This window comes from Hippopotamus amphibius, chromosome 8 (genome assembly GCF_030028045.1).
Source record: "Hippopotamus amphibius kiboko isolate mHipAmp2 chromosome 8, mHipAmp2.hap2, whole genome shotgun sequence".
Taxonomy (NCBI): domain Eukaryota; kingdom Metazoa; phylum Chordata; class Mammalia; order Artiodactyla; family Hippopotamidae; genus Hippopotamus; species Hippopotamus amphibius.
Window position 1 is genome coordinate 129,604,591 of NC_080193.1, and position 22,294 is coordinate 129,626,884.

Below are 22,294 nucleotides of genomic sequence, written 5' to 3' on the forward strand. Positions count from 1 at the left end.
TATTCAAAAGTTACAAGGGAGGGAAACAAATGAAGCAATACTTATTTTGACTATCGAACTTCTTTTGTTCATTCCTAATAAAAATAATTATCACACTAATCAACGTACTGTGCCCTACTGATATAAACTCAGGCTACAGAGTAATTGACAAAATCTGTTTTCATCTCCTTATAAGATGGTTAAAAGAGTAGTTACACATACAAAAAGAGATTCACTTTTTTTTGTTGTTGTTATTCATCAGTGTTTACTAACTCCATATTTGATAAAACATGTCTTGAAAGTTGTGCCTAAAATTAACTTTCTTAAGACTGGCCGCTTAAATTTTGTTAAAAACATCAAGCCTTACTTCTTTTCTGAAATATTCAAATTTCAATTTCCACTATGTAGGTTTCTGAAATTTAAACAAGATTTTGTTGTTATTGCTTTTTTTTTTTTTTAAACATAGACTTTTTTTTTTTTTTTGGCACCACGGGCTTAGTTGCTCCGTGGCATGTGGGATCTTCCTGGAGCAGGGATAGAACCTGTGTCCCCTGCATTGGCAGGCGGATTCTTAACCACTGCGCCACCTAGGAAGCCCTGTTGTTATTGCTTTTAAAGCAGATGGCTTTTATTTGGTCTTACGAGGTACAAAGACATATGACCTAAAAATCACTGAACAAACATTTAAGTGTCTAGTCTGTGCTGCACACCAGGGGAAAAAATGTAATATATTGTCCCTGCTCTCAAGGATCTCTGACAAAAAACAATCAAATGATCAAATAAATAATCTACCAGCAAAGAGAAGCTGAGAGGTTTTATTAGCTGTATCTTTTTTAAAAAACAAATTCTTTTTTTTTCGAATTTTTTAAAAAGGGAAAAAAGTCCATTTTAGGTAAAACCAGACATGTTTTTAATAAATCCTCTTGAATATTCTAGTGGTATTTTTATACTTACGTCTACAATTTAAAAATATTTAATAAATACATTCGCAGTGAAAAGAAAAACAAGTATCCACCCTGGGTCATGATAAAAAAATGTATTTTTATTGTTATTATCAAGAAAGTTCAACAGCCACTGCTTTCAACTGTATCCCGTATTCTCCAGGCCTAATTTTAAATAAATACTGGAAATGTCTTTAGATATCTGTGAGAGAACAGAAGACGGAAAACTGCACAACTCATTCAATGAGGCTACTATAACCATTATAATAAAACTAAACAAAATACAGTAAAAGAAAAAAAGACTACAGGCCCAAATGGCTTATGAATATAAATGAAAAGCTCCTAAATAAAATATAAGCAATATATAAGAAAAATATTATGTCATAACTAAGATGTGTTTATTCCAGAATGTAAGCATGCTTTTACATTTGAAAACCTACCAATATAAATTATCATATTAATACATTAAAAGAGAAAAAAAGCATATGATCATCTCAAAATATTAGGAGACCTATGAGTTTGTCATACATATTCTGGTGATTTTAAAGAATGTTGAAATTCTTTGTGAATGTGGGCTAGACTTAGTGACTTTCATCCAATACATGGAATGTGGCAGAAGTAATATTCTCTGACTTCCAAGGATAAGGCATAAAAAGGATAGCTTCCTTCTGGCTCTCTTTCTCTTTAGATTATTCACATTGGGAGAACCCAGCTGACATGCTGCAGGATACTCAGGCAGTTAGTTCTATCGAATGGCCCATATGGATAGGAACTCAGGCCTCCCACTAACAAACCAACACCAACCACTGGCCATGTGACTGAGCAAATCACAGAATCAGTAAAGCAAATCCTCAAGCCCCAATCAAGCCTTCAGATGACTACAGCTCTGACTGACATCTTGACTTCAACCCCATGAGAGACCCTGAGCCAGAACCACTGAGCTAAGCTACTGCCAAATTCCTGACTGGCAGAAAATGTGAGAGATAATAAACATTTACTATTGTTAAAAAAAAAAAAAATCAAACCAATACAAAAATAGAACACTTGAATAGACTATAACCATTAGAAAAACTTGAAATGATGAATAACTCCTGCTCTCCACTAACTTCTGGGGGAAAAATGCACAATCCGAGGCAGTTTTACAGTTGACTGCCACCAAGTGTTTAAGGAACAGGCAATATCTGTCTTTTACAACTGTTTCACAAAACAGCAAAAGAAAAAGTTATCCAATTTATTTTAAAACCGTAACCACTGTGGCCACTGAACATGAACAGCACAAGAAAAATATAGGCGAATTTCATTTTTGAGCATATACACAAAAACCCTAAATAAAATATTAGATAATCTATTTTTAAAATACATGGAAAAATTCTTCTGCCATCCCTAGATGTGACTATTAGCAACTAAAGTGAAAAAAAGTAAGTATGTCTTTTGCTTTTCTAATAGGACATGCATTTAGGGTAACCAAATAGCCCTCACTTACTGAGGGGAACCTCCCCTTTACAGAAGAATTTCAATCAATAAATGTAGAAGGAACAATGGTATTATAAAAACAATTTTACAACTCCTAATTAAATAACTGATTTACAAAAGAATCATCAATCAGTATTAAAACTACTTGGTAAAAAGCTGACAGAGAATTAATATTCACATGGTACCAAAGTATCACCTCCAGATATTACTTCCTAGATTTAAGAGGAAAAAAGTAACTACAATGGAGAATAGGTAATGGAGGTAGGCCATAAATTGAGAAATATGAGCAAGTAAATTTAGTGAAACTGAAGTGCTAGAAAGAGTAGAAAAGAGAAAAAAAAAATCCTACAAGAGAAAAACAAAGCCAAAGACTTAAAAAAAAAAGATCACTTAAAGACTATACAGCTAACAAGCAACTTGGTTTAGTTACTAGGGTATTTTTTTAACAAGATAAAAGTGTTCTGATTCATTTACTTTTAAAATTGCAATATGCAATGTAACCATATTAAATAAAGACACAGAAATTAAAGTACTTCAATCTTCAAATTTTACCAATAAGGAAAAGGCAAATAAGCTGAAAGAAATAACAATGAAGCTGACCATGAAAGTAACCAACTTTTTCATCTTGAAACCTTTTAACCAACTTTTTCATCTTGAAACCTTTTAGAAATAGTAGCTCTGAGACAGTTATGTTGCAGTTCACAACAATAGGCATATAACAGATACTACCTCTGGTATTTGTTCCCTGGACTAGCTGGAATTAGCCCACAAACTAACCTGAAATGTTGGGTCCCTAAATGACAAAGGCCATGTCAAACTAAAATACTATATAACAGCACCCTGCTCAGAATGATTTTATGTAAGCATTTAATGCTTTCTTATATGTAACTAGATTGTCCTCAATACCTCTTTTATTTTAGCTTTTTGGCCTAGTACTGTTATAAAAACTATCAGTCCAGAAAAAGAACAAAATTAAGTCAAATTGCTGCCAAAATAAGCTACAAATATTATTTCCCTTATTAGCATTGAGAGCAGAGGCTATAAGCTTCTCCTTACACTCCTATACCTTTGAATACTAATACACTTTTAGAACTTTGATTCACTATACCTTTCTTTAACCTACAGAAAGGATTATAGAGTTAAGATCAGGAATCACAGTCATCTTTGAGCTTAATACAATATGGCACAGAAAACTTGTTCAACAAATGTTTGTTGAAATAAAATGCTGATTTAACATGAAAAGTCAATTGGTTTATGTTAATAAATATAATTAGTCTTGCAGCTCTTCTGAACAAATAACTATGCACATCTGAAAAAAGTCAATTCCCAAATAAATTATAAGATTATGGTTTTTAAGAGGCTCAAATAAGAAAAATATTCAAAATACATTAAATCAACTCACTCATCTCATGTATGTCTGAGCTGAATAAGATATATGCCTATCTCTTATAAATGAATATATTCTTATCCTTACCAATGGGGGATTCTGGAGTTAGACCCATGCTTTGAAGCAATGCTTCAGCTTCTCTTCTTTTTTTTTCAAGATCTGATTCTTCCTGCACAGGAGCAACTGCTTCCTTCTTCTGATCAGTCTAAATTTGTTAAGTTAAAAACTTAAGTATGCATATGGTATGAAACATTTGTGTTTGCAAAAAATATAAATTTTTAAAATAACGTGCTAACACTATACTTTTGGAAGTGGACTTAATTTTGAATACACATTATAGTCATTAAGTGAAAATCACCCTCAATAGGGTTTTAGTAAGAATTTCCAAATGATATGTATTAAATTGATCCATTTTTATATGCAATCAAGGAGTTCTCACAAAAAATTTCTGAACTGATAAATTTAAAAATTACAGTTGATTTCTATTTATTTACAATACGAAACTGCTATCCATGGTCAGGAATTGTGGAAATCTTACAAATACATAAATACCACAACACTATGAAAAAAATTAAACTGAATCATATAAGAGATAAACTTTAAGTAAATGAACAATTTGATTTGTTGAAAAAGTACAAGCACCTCAAACTTCTATATGAAGTCTTCACTGTATTTATGCAACTTTATGTAGAGGATGTTTGTCAAAAATTCATCTGGAGAAAGGTTTTGTTTTTATTTTATAAACTACAGGTCTTACTTTTGTGATGATAAACACATGGTTTGGTTTGGTAAAATTAAAATTTACTCTTGCATAGAACAAAACATTTTTTGTTACTGAAATTTTTGCCAACGTTTATTTCAGCTATTTATAGTTTTAGCAAAATCTTCCAATTAAACTAGATAAGCCTCAATACTCTCAGATCATCCAAAACATCTCAAGTGAAGTTTAAGCCTTCAAGGGAAAACTTTTATATATACACCTCAAAAGTCTATTTCAGCTAGACAACTATTACTCATATAATTGTCTGCAGTGAATTTTGTTAGTCATAATATTATATAATACCATTTTAACTTAAAGAAGTTATCAGAAAATTTCATCAAAATAGCCAGACTATATTATCAAGCAGACACTTTACATGTATATAATACTAGTAGACTCATTGTTTAACAGTATTAAATTGTATGTTTACAATTTAACATCTCTTGTAATGTTTGATAAACTTTAAATTAGATGTAAAGCATGTAATAAATATCCCTTAGGCCCCTTACAGCCATCTTTAGAAAACAAAAACCAAATTTGCTCTCAGCCCTGAAGGGTTTAAGGCTATAGATACTAGTTTGGAATGGATTTGCCAGTCTGACTCATGTTTCTATCACTTAGCTTTTAATGAAATAGCGAACTTAAAGGTCCAACCCTCTAATAATAATAGATCACAAAAAGGTTCAGAATAAACTAAAAAATCCTTCAATTATAGGCCCTTAAAGCATTATAGCAAAGCTGCACATACAGTGTACCTTCGGTTTTTCTTTTTCCCTAAGAGATTTCCAGAAGTTTGGCTATTGTTTAGGTTATTGCATAGAAAAACTTGGTACTAATGTCACGCTTAGAACAAACTATCTTAACACTGGCCATTTAAAACACTTATAGTAGAAGTATACAAATCTGTCTAAATAGTTTCCATAGGGATAAATGTATATTTCAATACAGCAAGCAAAATACCTCCAGCTCAGGGTCAATGTATATTTGCCATACATGATGAAATGGTGATACCAAAAATCAGAAGATGTAAGTACCTAGTCCACCTTTATGATAGTATCAAACCCACTATTTGGTAAAGACATTTCAATGACCAACTCATGATAAAGGAAATAGGATTAATTAAAAAATCTCCTAGAAATTAACAAACTATTCTATATTTCTCTTTGCCATTATTTATTCCAACAACTAGCAGTTCGGGCTAGTAAAATATTCAGATAAGTTCATAGTCCAAACAAAGTTATAAAGTACAGGCCATATTTTATGAGCTGTTGGAAGGCAGATGCCCCTTACTTTATATAATAAACATATTCCTAGAAGACTAAATATGTACATTGAACTTTTCACCTAGAGTACTATATTTGCAGTCACAAATTATGTAATACCATTTTAACTTAAAGAAGTTAATGCTGGAATTTTAACTATTCTGAAAGTATTACATAAAGGTATAAGTACTTAAAAATCCAATTATTTTATATTATCTTTTAAAAAATCAAACATACTTCCTTTTTCTTTCTTTCTTCTTCTTTCCTCTTCTTTTCCTCTCTGATTTGGGCCAACCGCTGCTTCTTACGTTCCAACTCTGCCTTTAATTCACTTTTGTCAGACATGTTTGAGACCTTAAGAAGCATATAATCATTTACAATCATCATTACACTGATAAAAGCAGCACTCTTTAAAAAAATTAGTCTTTCAAGAAGAGCACTGTCTCCAAAGGACATGTAGTTCAATACTATCTAAAGAAAACATATAAACTCTACTTTTAAAGTAACAGAAGCATATATATTACCAAGACCTGGAAAAAATTATAAACAAATGTACATATGAAATAAATACTCAGAGTTGAGCATAGTAACTAGCACTGAGTAAGCACTTTAATGTTCACATGCTCAAATTAACACAACGTCTCTGGCTCTTAAAACAGAGGACACAGGCTGGCATTAAAAACTAAGCTATAAGACACAGATCAAATCTGTTACCAGAGTTTTGCATTCATTCCTAGAAATCTGATGAAACAGGTGGTCAGACAGAAAATCCCTATAAATTCTGAAACCACCATGTAATAGTAATATTAAAGAGACGCAAAACACAAATATTACCATCAATAACTATTAAAAATAGAGTTAAGTATGTTTTTAGTCAAAGCCCAACAACAAAGTCTGACCGAATAACTACATACAGCTGACAGGCCCGCTCACCCTCCTAGAGGCCGGAGCCTCCATGACTGACACGTTCACGTTCTCAAAACTCCAAGGAAGAGAAAATCTCGGGAATTCTGTGCTACAACCTCCGCGTTCGGGTACTTTCCAACACACACTGAGTAAAGGAAAACGCTGTCAACGCAAGTAGTACTAACTTTTATTCATAAAATGGAGCAAGGCGAAAAGGAGCCACTTCTCCCCTGGGGTCACGGCCAAGAGGGCGCGGTTCAGGCTAGCACGTCCAGGGGATGGGGCCTCGAACAAGCCTCGGAAGCTCCCGAAGGGAAAGGAGCGGACCCGTCTGCCCTGGCCTTCCTAAGTCACCGCACCCCCAGCTCTCCCCGCCTCTCCTTCCCGGAGCCGCGCCGGGCGGCGCTATCAGCAGGAACGGCCAAGCCGCGCTTCGAGTCCCGACGTTAAGAGAGCGGACAGAAGGGCCTAGAGGGAAGGACAGGCAACCCACCTGTCAGGTGGCGGGATGGGGAAGAGTCCGCCTGCCAGCAACTTCCCGGTAACGTCCCTCTCCTTTGCCCCCACGGCAACAGTCGCCGCCACTAGCTCTGCGGCTTCCCCAAGCACACAAAGAGGGATGGGCGGCGGCTGCTACGGCGAGAGCTTAGGGACAAATGTCTTTACCACAACGAGGTTACTCCCAGAAAGAAAGGGAGGAGCCCTGCTGCGAGGAATTGTAGCCCCTCTGTGACTTACCTGCGTAAAGCAAAAGCCCAGAGATGAGATAATGAATCTGCCCAGGGGCTCAAAGTGTTTCGGCTTTGCCAAAACCTGGAAGCCCAAGCCTTACAGCTTGGGGCTGGCTAAGCAGACGCCGCTCTCGCCGTGCGGATTGACTAAACCTGGGAAAACTACAAGTCCCAGCTGCAAAGGAAACCGGCGTACGGCGAGCAATGCACTCTGGGAGTTGTGGTCAATGGTATTTGCAAAGGATGCTGGGACATGCAATGTTTTCTAGTCTTTTGATTTCGCACTTGGAGGCCTTCCTTCAAGATTCCAAAGAGAAGCTTCCAGCAGTTCTCTTTAATGTGGCCTTGTCCGTTGGTCGTTGCTCACAGTGTTGTGTTATATCTTAAGATCTTTGACTGAACATTAGCCGAATTTTAAGAAATGTTATTTTCCAGCGGTGTACCTATGTCTTACGCTGCACATTTGGTGAACACTTTCTAGCATATTTACACCAGGATTAGAAAAAAACGCTAGCTTTAAGCAAAATCTAGAATACAAAATATAAAATTTGAAAATGTAGTGTAACCTCATCCTGTAAAAAATGTGAGAAATTGTCTTTAATTAGAAAAAGATTTGTACATCTTTACTCAGTTTTCACTCGTTTTTCACTAGCGTTTGTGGCTTTAAACTTGCTTAGCCAGAGTGTTACGGTTATGAAAATTAGCAAGAAAACCTCTGATTCCTGTATTTGCTCTTAAATTTCTTCAAGTACGCATGGAATATTTATTTGAGCCTGCAAATAAAATGATTACTGTTGCAATCAGTGAATCGATAAGAATATGTTAATCAGCATAGCAAATAATTCCTCAGCGTTTTGCTGCAGTGCCATAGGTAGCATTTGGGTTTTCTCTCAAAGAATTTTTGAAAAGAAAGCATGTCATACTATTGAAATCTATACCAAGCAAGGAGGTTTCCACAGATAGAGATTTTTTTAAGATACAAAGAAAGCAAAAGTTATTGGAATATGAATTTACCAGAAATTTGTGGATTCATACACATTTTTAAAAAATTTATTTAAATAATTTAAAGCATTATTTGGCAAGAATGAAAGCTGACACCAAAGCAATATCTTTCTTATATTCTAGAAGGACATTGCTCGAGTCTAGGAGTAATCCTTAGGATTCAGAATCTAAGTCCTTGGGCCTGTGTCTAGTCTTTTCCTTGTCTTGCTCTGCCTATATACAAGATAAATATCTCAGAAATAAATTTGAGAAAGAAAATCCTTCAATTCCAAGACCTTCCCTGCATGGGTGGTTCAGTGGTAGAATTCTCGCCTGCCAAGACTTTCCCCCATAACCTAAAATTTCAAAGAGCTTTATAACTATACTCCCTTTTTGTTTTCTTTCTTTTTTTCTTAATATTTAGTTTTCATTTATTAATTTGTTATTGATTACCTACTATGTGACAGAAATGGTGCCAGGTACTGTATGTAAGAGTATGTATCTCTGTTCTCAAGAGGGGAGGAGAGTCAGGACACTCGGTTCAGCTAAGTATTATGATGGAATTAAGTAGGGAAGTGATGGGAAAACTCTGAAAAATAAAGTTTTCAGGAGGAGGTGATTCCAGAGCTAAGTATTTGATTCTGGAAGGTTGAGTAGAAGTTGGCCAAGCAAAGTAGATGCATAAGGTTGCCTTAGGAAGAGGAAAGAATGTGGCCCATGTGCAGAAGTATGAGAGATGAGAGCAGGGACTACTGGAGAATCTGGAAAGAATTCAGAATATCTGTAGACTAAGACAAAAACTGGGGAATGAAGCCATAAACAGGGGTGAAGTTACGTATTCCAGTTTAGATTTAGTACTGAAGATGATGTGAATCCACTGATAGATTTTAAGTAGGAGAATGGTACGATAAATTTACCATATTAGACAACTGACCTTTCGAAGTGGTCCGAAGAAACGCTGGTGTGCTGTTATTTTCTGTTTGGCCCTTGGACTCATTTCCTGCCCTTCTCTGCCAGACTCATGCCTCTGGGGGCTGACCTCATCTTCTTTGAGGTTGGGTTTAATGAAAGAGAGGCTTAGGTAAGGTTATCAGAAGGCAGATGGAAAATGAAATTGGGCATCTCTTCCCCACTCCTCTCCTTTGATGTTATATGTCTAGCAGTAGCTTCATCCCTCTATGACTACAGCTTCTGCCAGGTGGCCCCTTCTCTATGGCTCTGCCCTTTACTGGGCCCTGGAAACTTTATCTTCTTCCATTGTCTCTTTAGCATCTCCTCTGTCTCTAAGTATTTCATCAACTCTTATTTGCTCCCTTACCTCTGCTAGTCCCTCTGTAACTGATCCTTTTATGAAAAGATCTTCGTTTGAACTATTAGGGTGAATTCTGTTTCTTGCTGAGTCCCTTACTGATCCTGCTTGGTTGAAGGGATGGGATATTGAGAGAAGAGGCAGAGTAGAGGCTAAAAGCAGGGAATGTAGTTGGAAGGCTTTTGGATAGAACCAGAAATTACATGTGTATGAGCCAATGTATTAGCAGTGGGGATTAAGAAAAATAGATAGATTAGAGAAATATTAACATTGGTAAGACTTTTACAGCAATAAAGCAGACTGGGTACCCCAACTGACCTTCCCACTGAAAACAACTAAGGAGGATAAAATACCTTCCTTCTTACTTCAAGAAGCTGGCAAGACAGTAAGGAATACTTAGAATAAAAGAAGGTGAGAAGCTACAGGGCATTTACCTAACCTGGTGAACTTTCACAGTCTTGTAGGGGTCAGATCACAAAAGACAAAGCCCAAGGCCTACTCCAGACTGGGATTTTAAAAAGAAACTTCACAACACATCCTTAATATAAGAAATCCACTCCTACTCATGAAGGATTGCCCAACAACTCTGCCACTGAGAGGGGTGGGAATAAAAAGGCAAATTTCTGAGAATGTGCAGTCACAAATGGGCCTTCATGTGGATTTTCAGCCTGAAATGTCAGTAGTGGAATGGTTCATAAAAACACACACTGAGGACTTCCCTGGTGCCACAATGGTTAAGAATCCTCCTGCCAATGCAGGGGATACGGGTTCGATCCCTGGGCTGGGAAGATCTCACATGCCACAGAGCAAGTAAGCCCTTGCACCACAACTACTGAGCCTGCACTCTAGAGCCCATGAGTCACAACTACTGAGCCCATGTGCCACAACTACTGAAGCCTGCGCAGCCTAGAGCCTGTGCTCTACAACAAGAGAAGCCATCGCAAGGAGAAGCCTGTGCACCACAACGAAGAGTAGCCCCTGCTCACTGCTACTAGAAAAAGCCTGAGTGCAGCAATGAAGACCCAACACAGCCAATTAATTAATTAAAAAAAACACACAGACTGAAAATTTTGTTTAAAGTTCTCCCAGACTTGTCACGTACTCAGGTTCCTGGGAGAAGCCAGCATGAATCTTTTTTGTAGGAATCCATCCTTACTCCAGGCTTTGGAGAATTCTACATAGACAAATTTTAAGAAATTTGAGCTCAAAAATCACAAAACACATGACGAAAGAAGGCACCAAAAGCAAGAGCCAACCAACCAGAACAACACATAGCAGAATAAGACCCACAAGGACTTCAGATATTGGAATTATCAGACACAAAATATAAAATAAGTAAGGTTGACATGTTGAAAAAAATTAAAGAAGGAACTTAAAATATGAGTAAAACAGAAGATTGTTAAAACGACCAACCAGAACTTCCAGAAATCAATAATGTAATAACTGAAATTTAAAAACTCAACAGGGACTTCCCTGTTGGCGCAGTGGTTAAGAATCTGCCTGCCAATGCAGGGGACACAGGTTTGATCCCTGGGCCAGGAAGATCCCACATGCTGCGGAGCAACTAAGCCTGTGCTCCACAACTACTGAGCCTGAGCTCTACAGCCCGTGAGCCACAACTACTGAAGCCCACGCACCTAGAGTCCATGCGCAGCAACAAGAAAAGCCACCTCAGTGAGAAGCCCGCGCACCACAACGAAGAGTAGCCCCTACTCACCACAACTAGAGAAAGCCTGAGTGCAGCAATGAATACCCAACACAGCCAATAAATAAATAAAATAAAATAAAATAAAAACTCAATAGATTGGGGAAAAGAAACAAACTCAATAGATGCGTTAAACATAGCTAAAGAGAGCAGTTCTGCCTTTAAACAGCATTGGACTCTATACTTTGGAGGATGTGCAGCCTTCATCCAGCCACAAAAAATCTGCATGGCTAAGGATATGGTAAGTCGCACAGAATCTATATGCCCCCTCCTATAGCATACTCTTGGCACCAGGGGCCCTGAAATTCCCAGTTCCAGATGGCCCCAAGCCTGCTTCCAATTCCTCATGCAGACCACTTCCCTAGGTCTCTCCCTCTGAGAGTAGACTGTGCCCTCAAGGGGTGGCCAGGAAATGGTTCTCGTGGGACTATGGATGGAATTAGGATTTGTAAATTGGGTGTCTACATGTGTACACTTGATGTCCTTTGCAGTGTGGAATGAAGCTGAGGATAGAAGAGAGGGGTTTGGGGCTGACAGTTAGCTCTCCCTATACCACTATATTATAGGGCAGAGCTCTAGGTATCCAAGAATTTTAAATTCAAACCTGGTCTTTCTCAAGACCAGAGGATGTAACCTATTTTATTTAATACTTTATTAGCTTGATTGATAACTTTTAAATATATTTATATAGTATATTGCCTTCCATTTATACTCTTTTCCAGGGTCCTATGAATATTAGGAAGAGGTCAAGAAGAGAAATTTTGTGTATTGGAAGATAGTACTAAAGAAACCATCCAGATGCAATATAGAGAGAAAAAAGATATGAGAAAGATTTAGAAACATGGAAGATAGGAGGAGTAGGTCTAATAAGCATCTCATGAAGTTCTAGGAGGGCAGGGGAGAGAGAATAGAGCAGAGGCAATTTCAGATGTGAAGACAGTTTTCCACAACTGGTGAAAATCACCAACCCACAGATTCAAGAATTCCAATTAGTTGCAAACAGGATAAATGAAAAGAAATCCAGAACTTGACACAGCCAAATGAAACTGTAAAAAAGAAAAAACAAAACAAAACAACAAAAAAATCAGTCCTGGAAATAACCCAAATGTCCATCAACTGGTGAATGGATAAAACTGTAATACATTCAAACTGTGGAATACTACTCAGCAACAGAGAGGAATGAACTACTCACATACACAACAGCATGAATGAATCTTGAAAACATCACGCTAAGTAAAAGAAGCCAGACATAAATGACTATGTACTAATCACATTTCTGTGAAATCCTAGACAAGGCAGAATCCTAGACAATGACAAAAAGCAAATCAGGGGTTGTCTGGGCTGGGATGGAGAGAGTGACTAACTGCCAAGGAGGCAAAAGCAAACTTTTGGAGTCATGGAAGTACTCTGTTACTGTGGCTTTGTAGTATGTTTTGAAATCAGGATGTGTGAGATCTTCAACTTTTTTCTTTTTTGAGATTGTTTTGGCTATTTGGAATCCCTAGATATTATATATGAATTTTAGGATGGATGTTTTTATTCCCACAAAGAAAGGCCATTGGGATTTTGGTAGGGATTGTATTGAATCTATATATTGCTTTGGGGAGTACTGCCATTTGTCGTGTTTTGTTTTGTTTTGTTTTTTAATTTTTAAACCTTTAGCTAGACTCATCAAGAAAAAGAGGGAGAGGGTTCAAATCAATAAAATTAGAAACAAAAAAGGAGACATTACAACGGATACCACAGAAATACAAAGGATCGTAAGAGACTACTACAAGCAACTATACGCCAATAAAATGGACAACCTAGAAGAAAAGGACAAATAACCTTAGAAAGGCACAATCTCCAAAGACTGAAACAGGAAGAAAGAGAAAATATGAATAGACCAATCACAAGTACTGAAGTTGAAACAGTATTTTAAAAACTTCCAACAAACAAAAGTCCAGGACCAGATGGCTTCACAGGTGAATTCTCTCAAACATTTAGAGAAGAGTTAACACCTACCTTCTGAAACTCTTCCAAAAACATCACAGAGGAAGGAACGCTCCCAAACTCATTCTATGAAGCCACCATCACCCTGATACCAAAATCAGACAAAAATACCACAAAAAAAGAAAATTACAGGCCAATATCACTGATGAACATAGACACAAAAATTCTCAACAAAATACTAGCAAACCAAATCCAACAATATATTAAAAGGATAATACACTATGATCAAACAGGACACCCATTTAACACCCATTTATGATAAAAACTCTCCAGAGCATACTGCCATCTTAATATCAAGTCTTCTGATCTGTGACCACAGAATATCTTTCCATTGATTTAGTCCTTTACTTTCTTTCAGTAATTTTTTTTCTTGGTTTTCAGTGTACAGGTCTTGCTCTCCTTGGTTAAATTTTACCTAAGTATTTAATTCTTTTTGATGCTATTGTAAATGTATTGGTTTTTTAATTTCCTTTTTTGGATTGTTCATTGCTAGTGTATAAAAATACAACTGAGTTTTGTGTGTTCATCTTGTATCCTAAAAATTTGCTGTGTTTGTTTATTTGCTCTAACAGCTTTTTTTTTTGTAGATTCTTTAGGATTTTCTATATACTATAAGATTATGTCACTGGTGAATAGAGATAGTTTTACTTCTTCCTTTCCAATTTAGATTTTTTTTTTTCTTCGCCTGTTTTCTCTGGGTGGAACTTCCTGTACAGTGCTGAATAAAAGTGATGAAAGAGAACACCCTTGCCTTGTTCCCTAAGGTGAAAAACTGTCTTGAAACTACTGCTTTTTTAAAAGGGCAGAATACCTCCTCCTTAGATTGGAAGAGTAGCTAAGATTATTCTGTGGAGTCTGGTCTCTCTAAGACCATGGGAAACCTACTCACCCAGGGAACTCTGGGCTTGAGGAACTGAAGACTCCTGCTTTCAGGCAGGGAGCTGAAAGAGGTGTGGGAAATACCTAGATATTGTTGGAATTTCCATCCACTTAATAGGGAATAAAAAAAATATGTGAAACCTTTTAACTAGTTTCTATCTCTTAGTGTCCTGAAATTTCTCTCTCATTGTGATTAAAGAATCACTGACCAAACAGGGATGCATATCTGTTTTTCAGATTCTAAAATCTGATTAATAGAGGTATAGCCATAGAATGCAGTACCATGATACCTTTAAAATCAGCATGGTAGTTCTCTATATGCTGATGACAAATGACTTCCATCCTAATTTTTTAAAATTAATTTATTTTGTTGGCTGTGTTGGGTCTTTGTTGCTGCACAGGGGCTTTCTCTAGTTGAGGTGAGTGGGGGCTACTCTTCATTGTGGTGCGTGGGCTCCTCATTGTGGTGGCCTCTCTTGTTGTGGAGCAGGGGCTCTAGGCACATGGGCTTCAGTGGTTGTGGCACATGGGCTCAATAGTTGTGGCTCATGGACTTAGTTGCTCCGCAGCATGTGGTATCTTCCTGGGGCAGGGATCGAACCCATGTCCCCTGCATTGGCAGGCAGATTCTTAACCACTGCACCACCTAGGAAGTCCCTCCATTATAATTTATAAATGAAAAAAGTAAGGTACAGAATAATCTGCATAGAATTATTCCATTTCTGTAAAAAATAAGAAATATATCCATGTGTACTATTTTTGCAAGGATACATAAGAAGTGAGTAATAATGAATGTCTCTAGAGAAGAAGGTTAGATGTTGGGATCTAGGATAAAATGAAGACTTTATCCTGTGGCCCATTTGAATTAAAAAAAAAAAGTGTGTAATAACAAAAAAACCCAGCAAGTTTTTATTCTGTTTCATTTTTAACACTTTTAAAAAAACTCATTATAGGCATTGATTAGAAAGACTGTAATGGCTGAGAAAAGGTCAGTACAGCAGATATTATTTAGTTCAAACCACCATGCCATTCCTACTTCTGAAACTGGCAGGGCTGAGGAGGAATCATAGCAAGCATTACTACTGAAGGGGTTTTTTGTCTGGGGAGAGAAATGGGGAGCTTGAGTTTTAAAACTTCTCAGAATAGTTTGTAAGAGAAAGTAAAACAGATAAAAACTGCATTTGTTGAACACACTCACACCTAAAATTACACTTGAACTCAATATGCCAAAATATAGAAAATTTTATAAAAGTAACATACTGAACACACGGCAGGATTTCACGTATGTGAAAGTTTAAAGCAGGAAAAACTAAGCTCGTGATATAAGTCAGAATAGTAACTGTGAGGTACGGGGGTACTGACTTGAAGGGGAAATGGGAGGTTTGTGGGGTGCTGGGTAGTGTTCCATACTGTGGTCTGGGTGGGGGTCATACAAATTTATATGAGCTATAAAACATTCATTGTACAACTGTACACTGTGAAATTGTATACATTTTATGGATTTCTATAATCTGTAAAAAATTCTACCTTACGTAGGGTCCTTTACCGTATATAGGTTATAGTCAATAGAGAAGTTAAGAAAAAAGTAGCATATTAAATGGCTGCACTTAAACAACTAAACTTACAAATCGTCAGAAAGATGTAGCACCCAAATCAGAAAAGGAAGGAATTTGAAAGGGTTAGAAATGTGTCACCCAGTGATCCAAGCATCACAAAATATTTAAGGGACTCCAGTAAGCCTTTCCCAGGTAGTGGACTATAGTGCTTGTAACTGTTGACAGCCTTGAGATATGTACCCTCATCGTACAAAGTTTATGAAGTTATGTTGTAAAAAAAGTTATAGCCACATTCGTGATACACAAAGCTTTCTCGTTATTCTTTTAGTATTTTTCCGTAAATGTCACTTGTTCAGTTATAACTCTGCTAAAATGAAATGTACTAAAATTGAATATATACATTCCTGTGACTTTTTTAGCAGGCAAAGAACATATTTCCTGGGATCTTTTCATAAATATTGCATTTCTTTTATTTTTTCCACATGTTAATCAGAGGTCCTATGAGAGTTCACCTTGGTTGTGTTCATGATGTTTCCACCACGCTGCCTTTGTGCCTTGAGACTGCTCATCCTATTTTTTTTTCTTTTTTTATAAACGTATTTATTTGTTTATTTTTATTTTTGGCTGCATTGAGCCTTCATTGCTGAGCATGGGCTTTCTCTAGTTGCAGAGATCAGGGGCTAGTCTTCCTTGCGGTGCGTGGGCTTCTTAGTGTGGTGGCTTCTCTTGCTGCGGAGCACGGGCTCTAGGCGCATGGGCTTCAGTAGCTGTGGCACTTGGGCTCAGTAGTTGTGGCTCTCGGGCTCCAGAGCACAGGCTCAGTAGTTGTGGCACATGGGCTTAGTTGCTCCTCGGCATGTGGGATCTTTCCAGACCAGGGATTGAACCCATGTCCCCTGCATTGGCAGGCAGATTCTTAACCACTGCGCCACCAGGGAAGTCCAAGACTGCTCATCTTTTGCATATTAACAATTCCTTCCAAGTCACTTGCATTTTTAATATTTTCTAAATAGCTTCACTTCACCTTCAGGAAATGTATCTGACCTTGTCTTTTTGAAACATTGGCACAACTATTTTCTTCCAACTTTGGAACTATCTTAACTTTCCTATTTCCTCTCATGCCTAAGGGAAACTCTTTAAGAAACTATCTTTACTCAGGAAAGTGTTTGTGAGCTGACCAGCAAATCTCTCATCATAATTTAACAGCATTACTTTTCTATTATCCTTATTATTGTTCTAGTCTGTAGTTTTCCCTTTGGAGTGTTTGCTGCATTGTTAGCTTAATATAGGTTTTTTTTTTCATTATTTCCTCTACTTGTCTTGATGCACATATTTCCTCTCTTAGTGTCAAAATAAGGTGATGGTGAATTATGAGTCCCTTCTGAGCTAAGGATACTTTTGTAATCTGGTAACCTTTGGCAGGAAGTACATATCCTAGTGAATGATGGAGCACTTAAGAGTGATTCACCACCGAGCATTACAGAAAATAGTCTGAGGGTTCAAAAATTCAAGGCAAGTTTCTTCTCCTCAGCGTGGTGTATATACTGTGCTCTCACTTTTCTACCCCCTATTATGTGGTTAAGAGAGAGGAGATAATGACAGCTTCTTAAAGTTACCTATAATGCACTCAAAACTCTGTTAGGTGTAATGGTTTTAAAAGGTAGGATGAAAACACAGCTAGGAGATCAACACAAAAGGAATCATTTTCTGATAGAGGCAGCAAGGCTTGTGTGCCTCTTGATACACACACACAACTTCCATTAACGGTAATGGGAATTACGAGTGCCCCATTAAAGGAGTATATACCCACCACCCCAAGTGTGGTAGGGAGATACCCTTCTCCCCCAGAATTTCTTGTATTGATTTAGTTTCTTGTGGTACAATCAAATCTTGTATCATTTTAAAAAAGTTAATCTTGCATATTCCATATGCTGTCTTTCTAATGTAGGGGTAGAAAACAACAATTACTAATGGGCAGGTGTAATAAAAACAACCACAAACCCTATGCAAAGCCCAAACCAGACCCAGATTGATTAATTTTTAGGTTAAAAGCACTGATCTGTACTATTCCTCTTTGAATAAATATTTATTCAACATTTGACCTCACTGACTTTAGGCAAATTTCAGGGTGGTTAAAACTTTCTACATTAACATAGAAATGAGCTTCTAATTATACAGAAATGTTGATTAACAACATGTACAGATTTGCATAATGGGAAAAGAACTTTGGTTTGTTCAGTGATCTTTCCAGCTATACATGAATATAGAAATCTTGGTCACTGACAAATGCTGAGCTTCATATATATATATATACACACACATATACATCACTATCCCCTGAGCTCCCAAGCCATACATCCAACTCTCCACTGGATATGTCCTTCAGATCTATAGGCACCAAAAATTCAGCATGTCTAAAACTGACCTGTCGTCTTTCTCAGCAAGCCTACTCCTGCCCTGTTCCCCGTATCACTGAACAAAACCGCAATTCCTTCCATTCCAGCCACAGTCATCCTTTTCAGATTTCATATCTCCCACATCTATCCCTGTTGATTCCATTCCCTAAATACTTTCTGTAGGAAACAGAAAACCATCCATGGTGCTAAGCAGGCTTACTGCAGGAAGCATGACTCTAGCTAGCATCAGATCCAGGCATATGGCCTTCATGAGCGAAGAGTGGCAGCAGGAAATGAGAATCCAGCCACAGGGATTAATGGGGCTAAGGTTCAACAGCCAAGACAGCCCAAGGCCCAGAGAACTAATAGATCAGGGGGAAAATTAGGTAGTGGTAAGGGAAGATAGAAGTTCCCAGAGCTGGGATGGCAGGCAAGGACTTGGTCACATGTGGCCTGAAAAACTGCGTCAGTTACTAGAAGATACAAGGTGAGAATTGGATCAGCATTAAGCATGACTTGCGGCAGAGCCACAGGGCAGTATATCCCATAGTCCTTCTGTTTCCCTGGCTTTGAAGCCAGTTAACCTCAGAGGCTGGAACTGGAGTGAAGGCGTCGGTGGAGTTAGATCCCAACTTTTGGCTTCTAGGACTTTGGGGCCAGTGGTCATCACATCAGCTGTCACTGGGTGCTGTCTATATCTCTCTCACTAACAGCGTCCTCATTGTTTTAACTTACTGCCTAAGAAGCTTTTCTCTGAATAATTGCACAATTTCAAAAGAACAGTATTTGTGCCATTGATTCAACTGTTTCAGGTGCATTCTAGACTATCAAGATACCGAAGTAAAGACGGTAAATTGCAGGGGCTCGGGATCCTGTCTTGCTTGGCGTCATGGCTTCCCTGGCCCTGAGAACAGTGTCTAGTCCCTGCTGAACACTCAAGAAAGAGTCCTTGAATTCTGCATGAATTACAATGTAATTATAGTGGTACTTACTACTTTGGACCTTACAGATTTACAATTCTATCAGTTCAAGACTCACAAACCATAATCTCACTTTCACACTGTAATACAACAAACAAGGAAACAGAAGTAATGGCCAATAGGTTGTTTCCAAACAGCTCTGAAGCAAAACATTTGTATTAAAATCAATGAATGTACTACTTATAAATTATTTTTTGACATTCAGAGAACTCACAGAAATCACAGGAAAATTACTAGAAGACTAGGACACAAACAGGCAAAGAAAAAGATGGTTTATAATCGAGTAACTACAAATGGCTAATAGGTGTGAAAATGTCCAATTCCTAGTAGTGATGATATGCAAATTTAAACAAGGAAATATAATTTTGTAACTCAAGTTAGAAGTTATTGGGCCTCCTAGGTGGCGCAGTGGTTAAGAATCCGCCTGCCAATGCAGGGGACACGGGTTCGATCGCTGCTCCAGGAAGATCCCACATGCCATGGAACAACTAAGCCCATGTGCTACAACTATTGAGCCCATGTGCTGCAACTACTGAAGCCCACATGCCTAGAGCCCGTGCTCTGCAGCAAGAGAAGCCACGGCAAGAAGGAGCCCGCGCACCACAACAAAGAGTAGCCCCCGTTCTCTGCAACTAGAGAAAGTGCAAGTGCAGCAATGAAGACCCAGCACAGCCAATAAATAAATAAATACATTTATAAAAAAAAAGTTATTTACAATTTCTAGGCCTCAATAGGTAGACAGACTCAGATGCTGTCAGTAAATGTGCACACTGTTGCCATCTATAGGAAAATAATTTTCAGTGTTTGAAAAATATTCGCATCATTCAACAGTTTATTCAATACCTGAGAGTGCATCCTAAAAAAATAATTTAAAAAATATTTACAAAGCTTTTTGTGACTTTAAAATAATTGTGAACAATTAGAAGCAATCTGGATGTCTAACTATAGAGGATAACTGGCATCAATTATGGTACAGGCAATATGGTGGAAACATTTATCACTGCTAAAAATGATGCTTCTGAGGAGTGTGATGATATGAGAAAATCCTTTGTTATAATGGCAAGTGAAAAAAGAAGAATATAAGTTTGTATACAGAGTATGGTTCCAATCACTTGTAAACAATTACACAGGGAAAAAACTAGAGAGAAATTCACCAAAAAGTTTCATTGTACTGCATTTTATGACTATACCTTTGTTTACTTAATCAGATTTCAGAACACCAGCATTCAAGGAAGAGGTGGAACAAAGTGATTATAAAAAGGTAATGGAGAAAAAAAAAAAGGTAATGGAGAAAGGTAGGTAGGAGAAAAGCCAAGAGAAGGTGGTATTACGTAAGCAAAGATTCCAGAAGAAGGAAACCACTACTACCCGCTAAACTAGGCTGCTCAAAGTTGTGAGACCATCTTTGACTATACTATTCATATCTAACTTGGTCAGGGTTACCTTAGTAAACTAGTTTTAGGAGGGACCCAATGGCTCAACAGGGACGAGACAGAACACAGGTGAAGGTATTCAGAAGAAGAGTTTCTGAGTTGAATTCAAATCAGTGGATTTTCATTATGCACATTTCCAAGGCGCAGCGACTGAGGGTGTAGTGGTACAGGGAATGCAAAAATTAGGAAGATGTGGGAATTTGCCCAAAGTTTGGGAAGATTCCTTGATTTAATTTTCTAGTCTCTCCTCAGGCTCTGGAACCTCTGACAGTGTCTGAGTCAGGGCAGTGGCAGTAGGGAGTCATTCAAGAGTGTGGCCTGGTCAGCTTTGGTAACAGTGAGATAGGGCCCAAATTTAGGAAAGATCAAAAAGTCAATGTCTCTACACCTTATTCATAGAGATTTTTTAAATTTAGGCAGGTGCAAAGCATTAAATGGCAAACCATCAAAGTAAAGTATCTATTATATCCAATTTCTCCACCAGACCAGTTTATTAAGATGTATTATTTCAAATCATAAATTTTGACACTGTGTTGGATTCTATTTAAAGAAAAATTAAAGGAAGTACATATATAAAGAGTAAATGCATCATCATACAAATTCTTGAAGCTAAGAACTAAAAGGAAAACAAGGTCCATGCCAAAACACATTTGTGTGTGTGCGTGTACGTGTTTGTGTGTGTGTATTTCTTACAATCATTCTACGACTGACCTATCTCTCTTATAGGGTTTTAGGGTGAAATAAGGAAAAAGAAGAAATACATGAAAAGTATTAGAAAAGTGACTATCACATAGTAAGTGTCCAATGAACATTTATTATTATTATTATCATTACTGTTACCACTACTCCTCCTCTTTTAGGAATACAGGGAGAGAGGAAGCGTGCATGTAGGTAGAATCTTTCTCCACCTATATTTCCAACAGACAATTTGAGATTTAGAAGCCTCTGGAGCCAGAGTTCCCTGGTGACGCAGTGGTTAAGAATCTGCCTGCCAATGCAGGGGTCATGGGCTCGATCCCTGGTCCGGGAAGATCCCATATGCTGCAGAGCAAATAAGCCCAACTGCAACTAAGCCCGTGTGTCACAACTACCGAGCCTGTGTGCTGCAACTACTGAAGCCCACGCGCCTAGAGCCTGTGCTCTGCAACAAGTGAAGCCACTGCACTAAGAAGCCCTTGGACCACAATGATGTGTAGTCCCTGTTCACTGCAACTAAAGAAAGCCTGCATGCAGCAACAAAGACCCAACGCAGCCAAAGAAAGAAAGAAAGAAGAAGCCACCTCTGGAGCAGTAGTTCTTAAACTTTTCTAACTCAGAGAGGCTGGTGAAAATTACAACCTCTCCTTGAATAAATTCACCTACACACGAAATATTGCAATCAATTTTGTAAGTTGGCTAAGGACCCTTAGAAGGGATAAGCCCTTTTAGCATAAGCTCTAGACTTCCCAGGGCGGTGGGACAGATAGCCAGTTGCAGTTACTACAGACAGTGTTTACAAGCACTACATTAAGTGTGGAGATAGAACACAGACACATTTAAAACAGACTTTAAAATAGCCACTAACCTCATGTAGCCAACATTCAACAGAGTAGTAATTAATGTGTGCCAGGCCTCTGTTGAACAT

The 22,294-nt window shown here is 37.7% G+C and overlaps 1 protein-coding gene across 3 annotated transcripts in view; it reads right to left on the reverse strand.

The window, feature by feature from the left end:
• Positions 1-7,589, reverse strand: part of DYNC1I2 (dynein cytoplasmic 1 intermediate chain 2) — a 49,304-nt gene extending 41,715 nt beyond the window's left edge. For 2 of the 3 annotated variants that reach the window (XM_057745535.1, XM_057745537.1), the window contains exons 1-3: positions 7,202-7,358; positions 6,040-6,156; positions 3,868-3,985 (exon numbers count right to left, since the gene is read on the reverse strand). In XM_057745535.1, coding sequence (XP_057601518.1) covers positions 3,868-3,985; positions 6,040-6,147 — 226 coding nt within the window. In that variant the 5' untranslated portion in view covers positions 6,148-6,156; positions 7,202-7,358. Of the gene's footprint in view, positions 1-3,867; positions 3,986-6,039; positions 6,157-7,201; positions 7,359-7,446 lie in introns of those variants that run through there. The other variant, XM_057745536.1, reaches the window with a different exon arrangement.
• Positions 7,590-22,294: the final 14,705 nt, after the last annotated feature.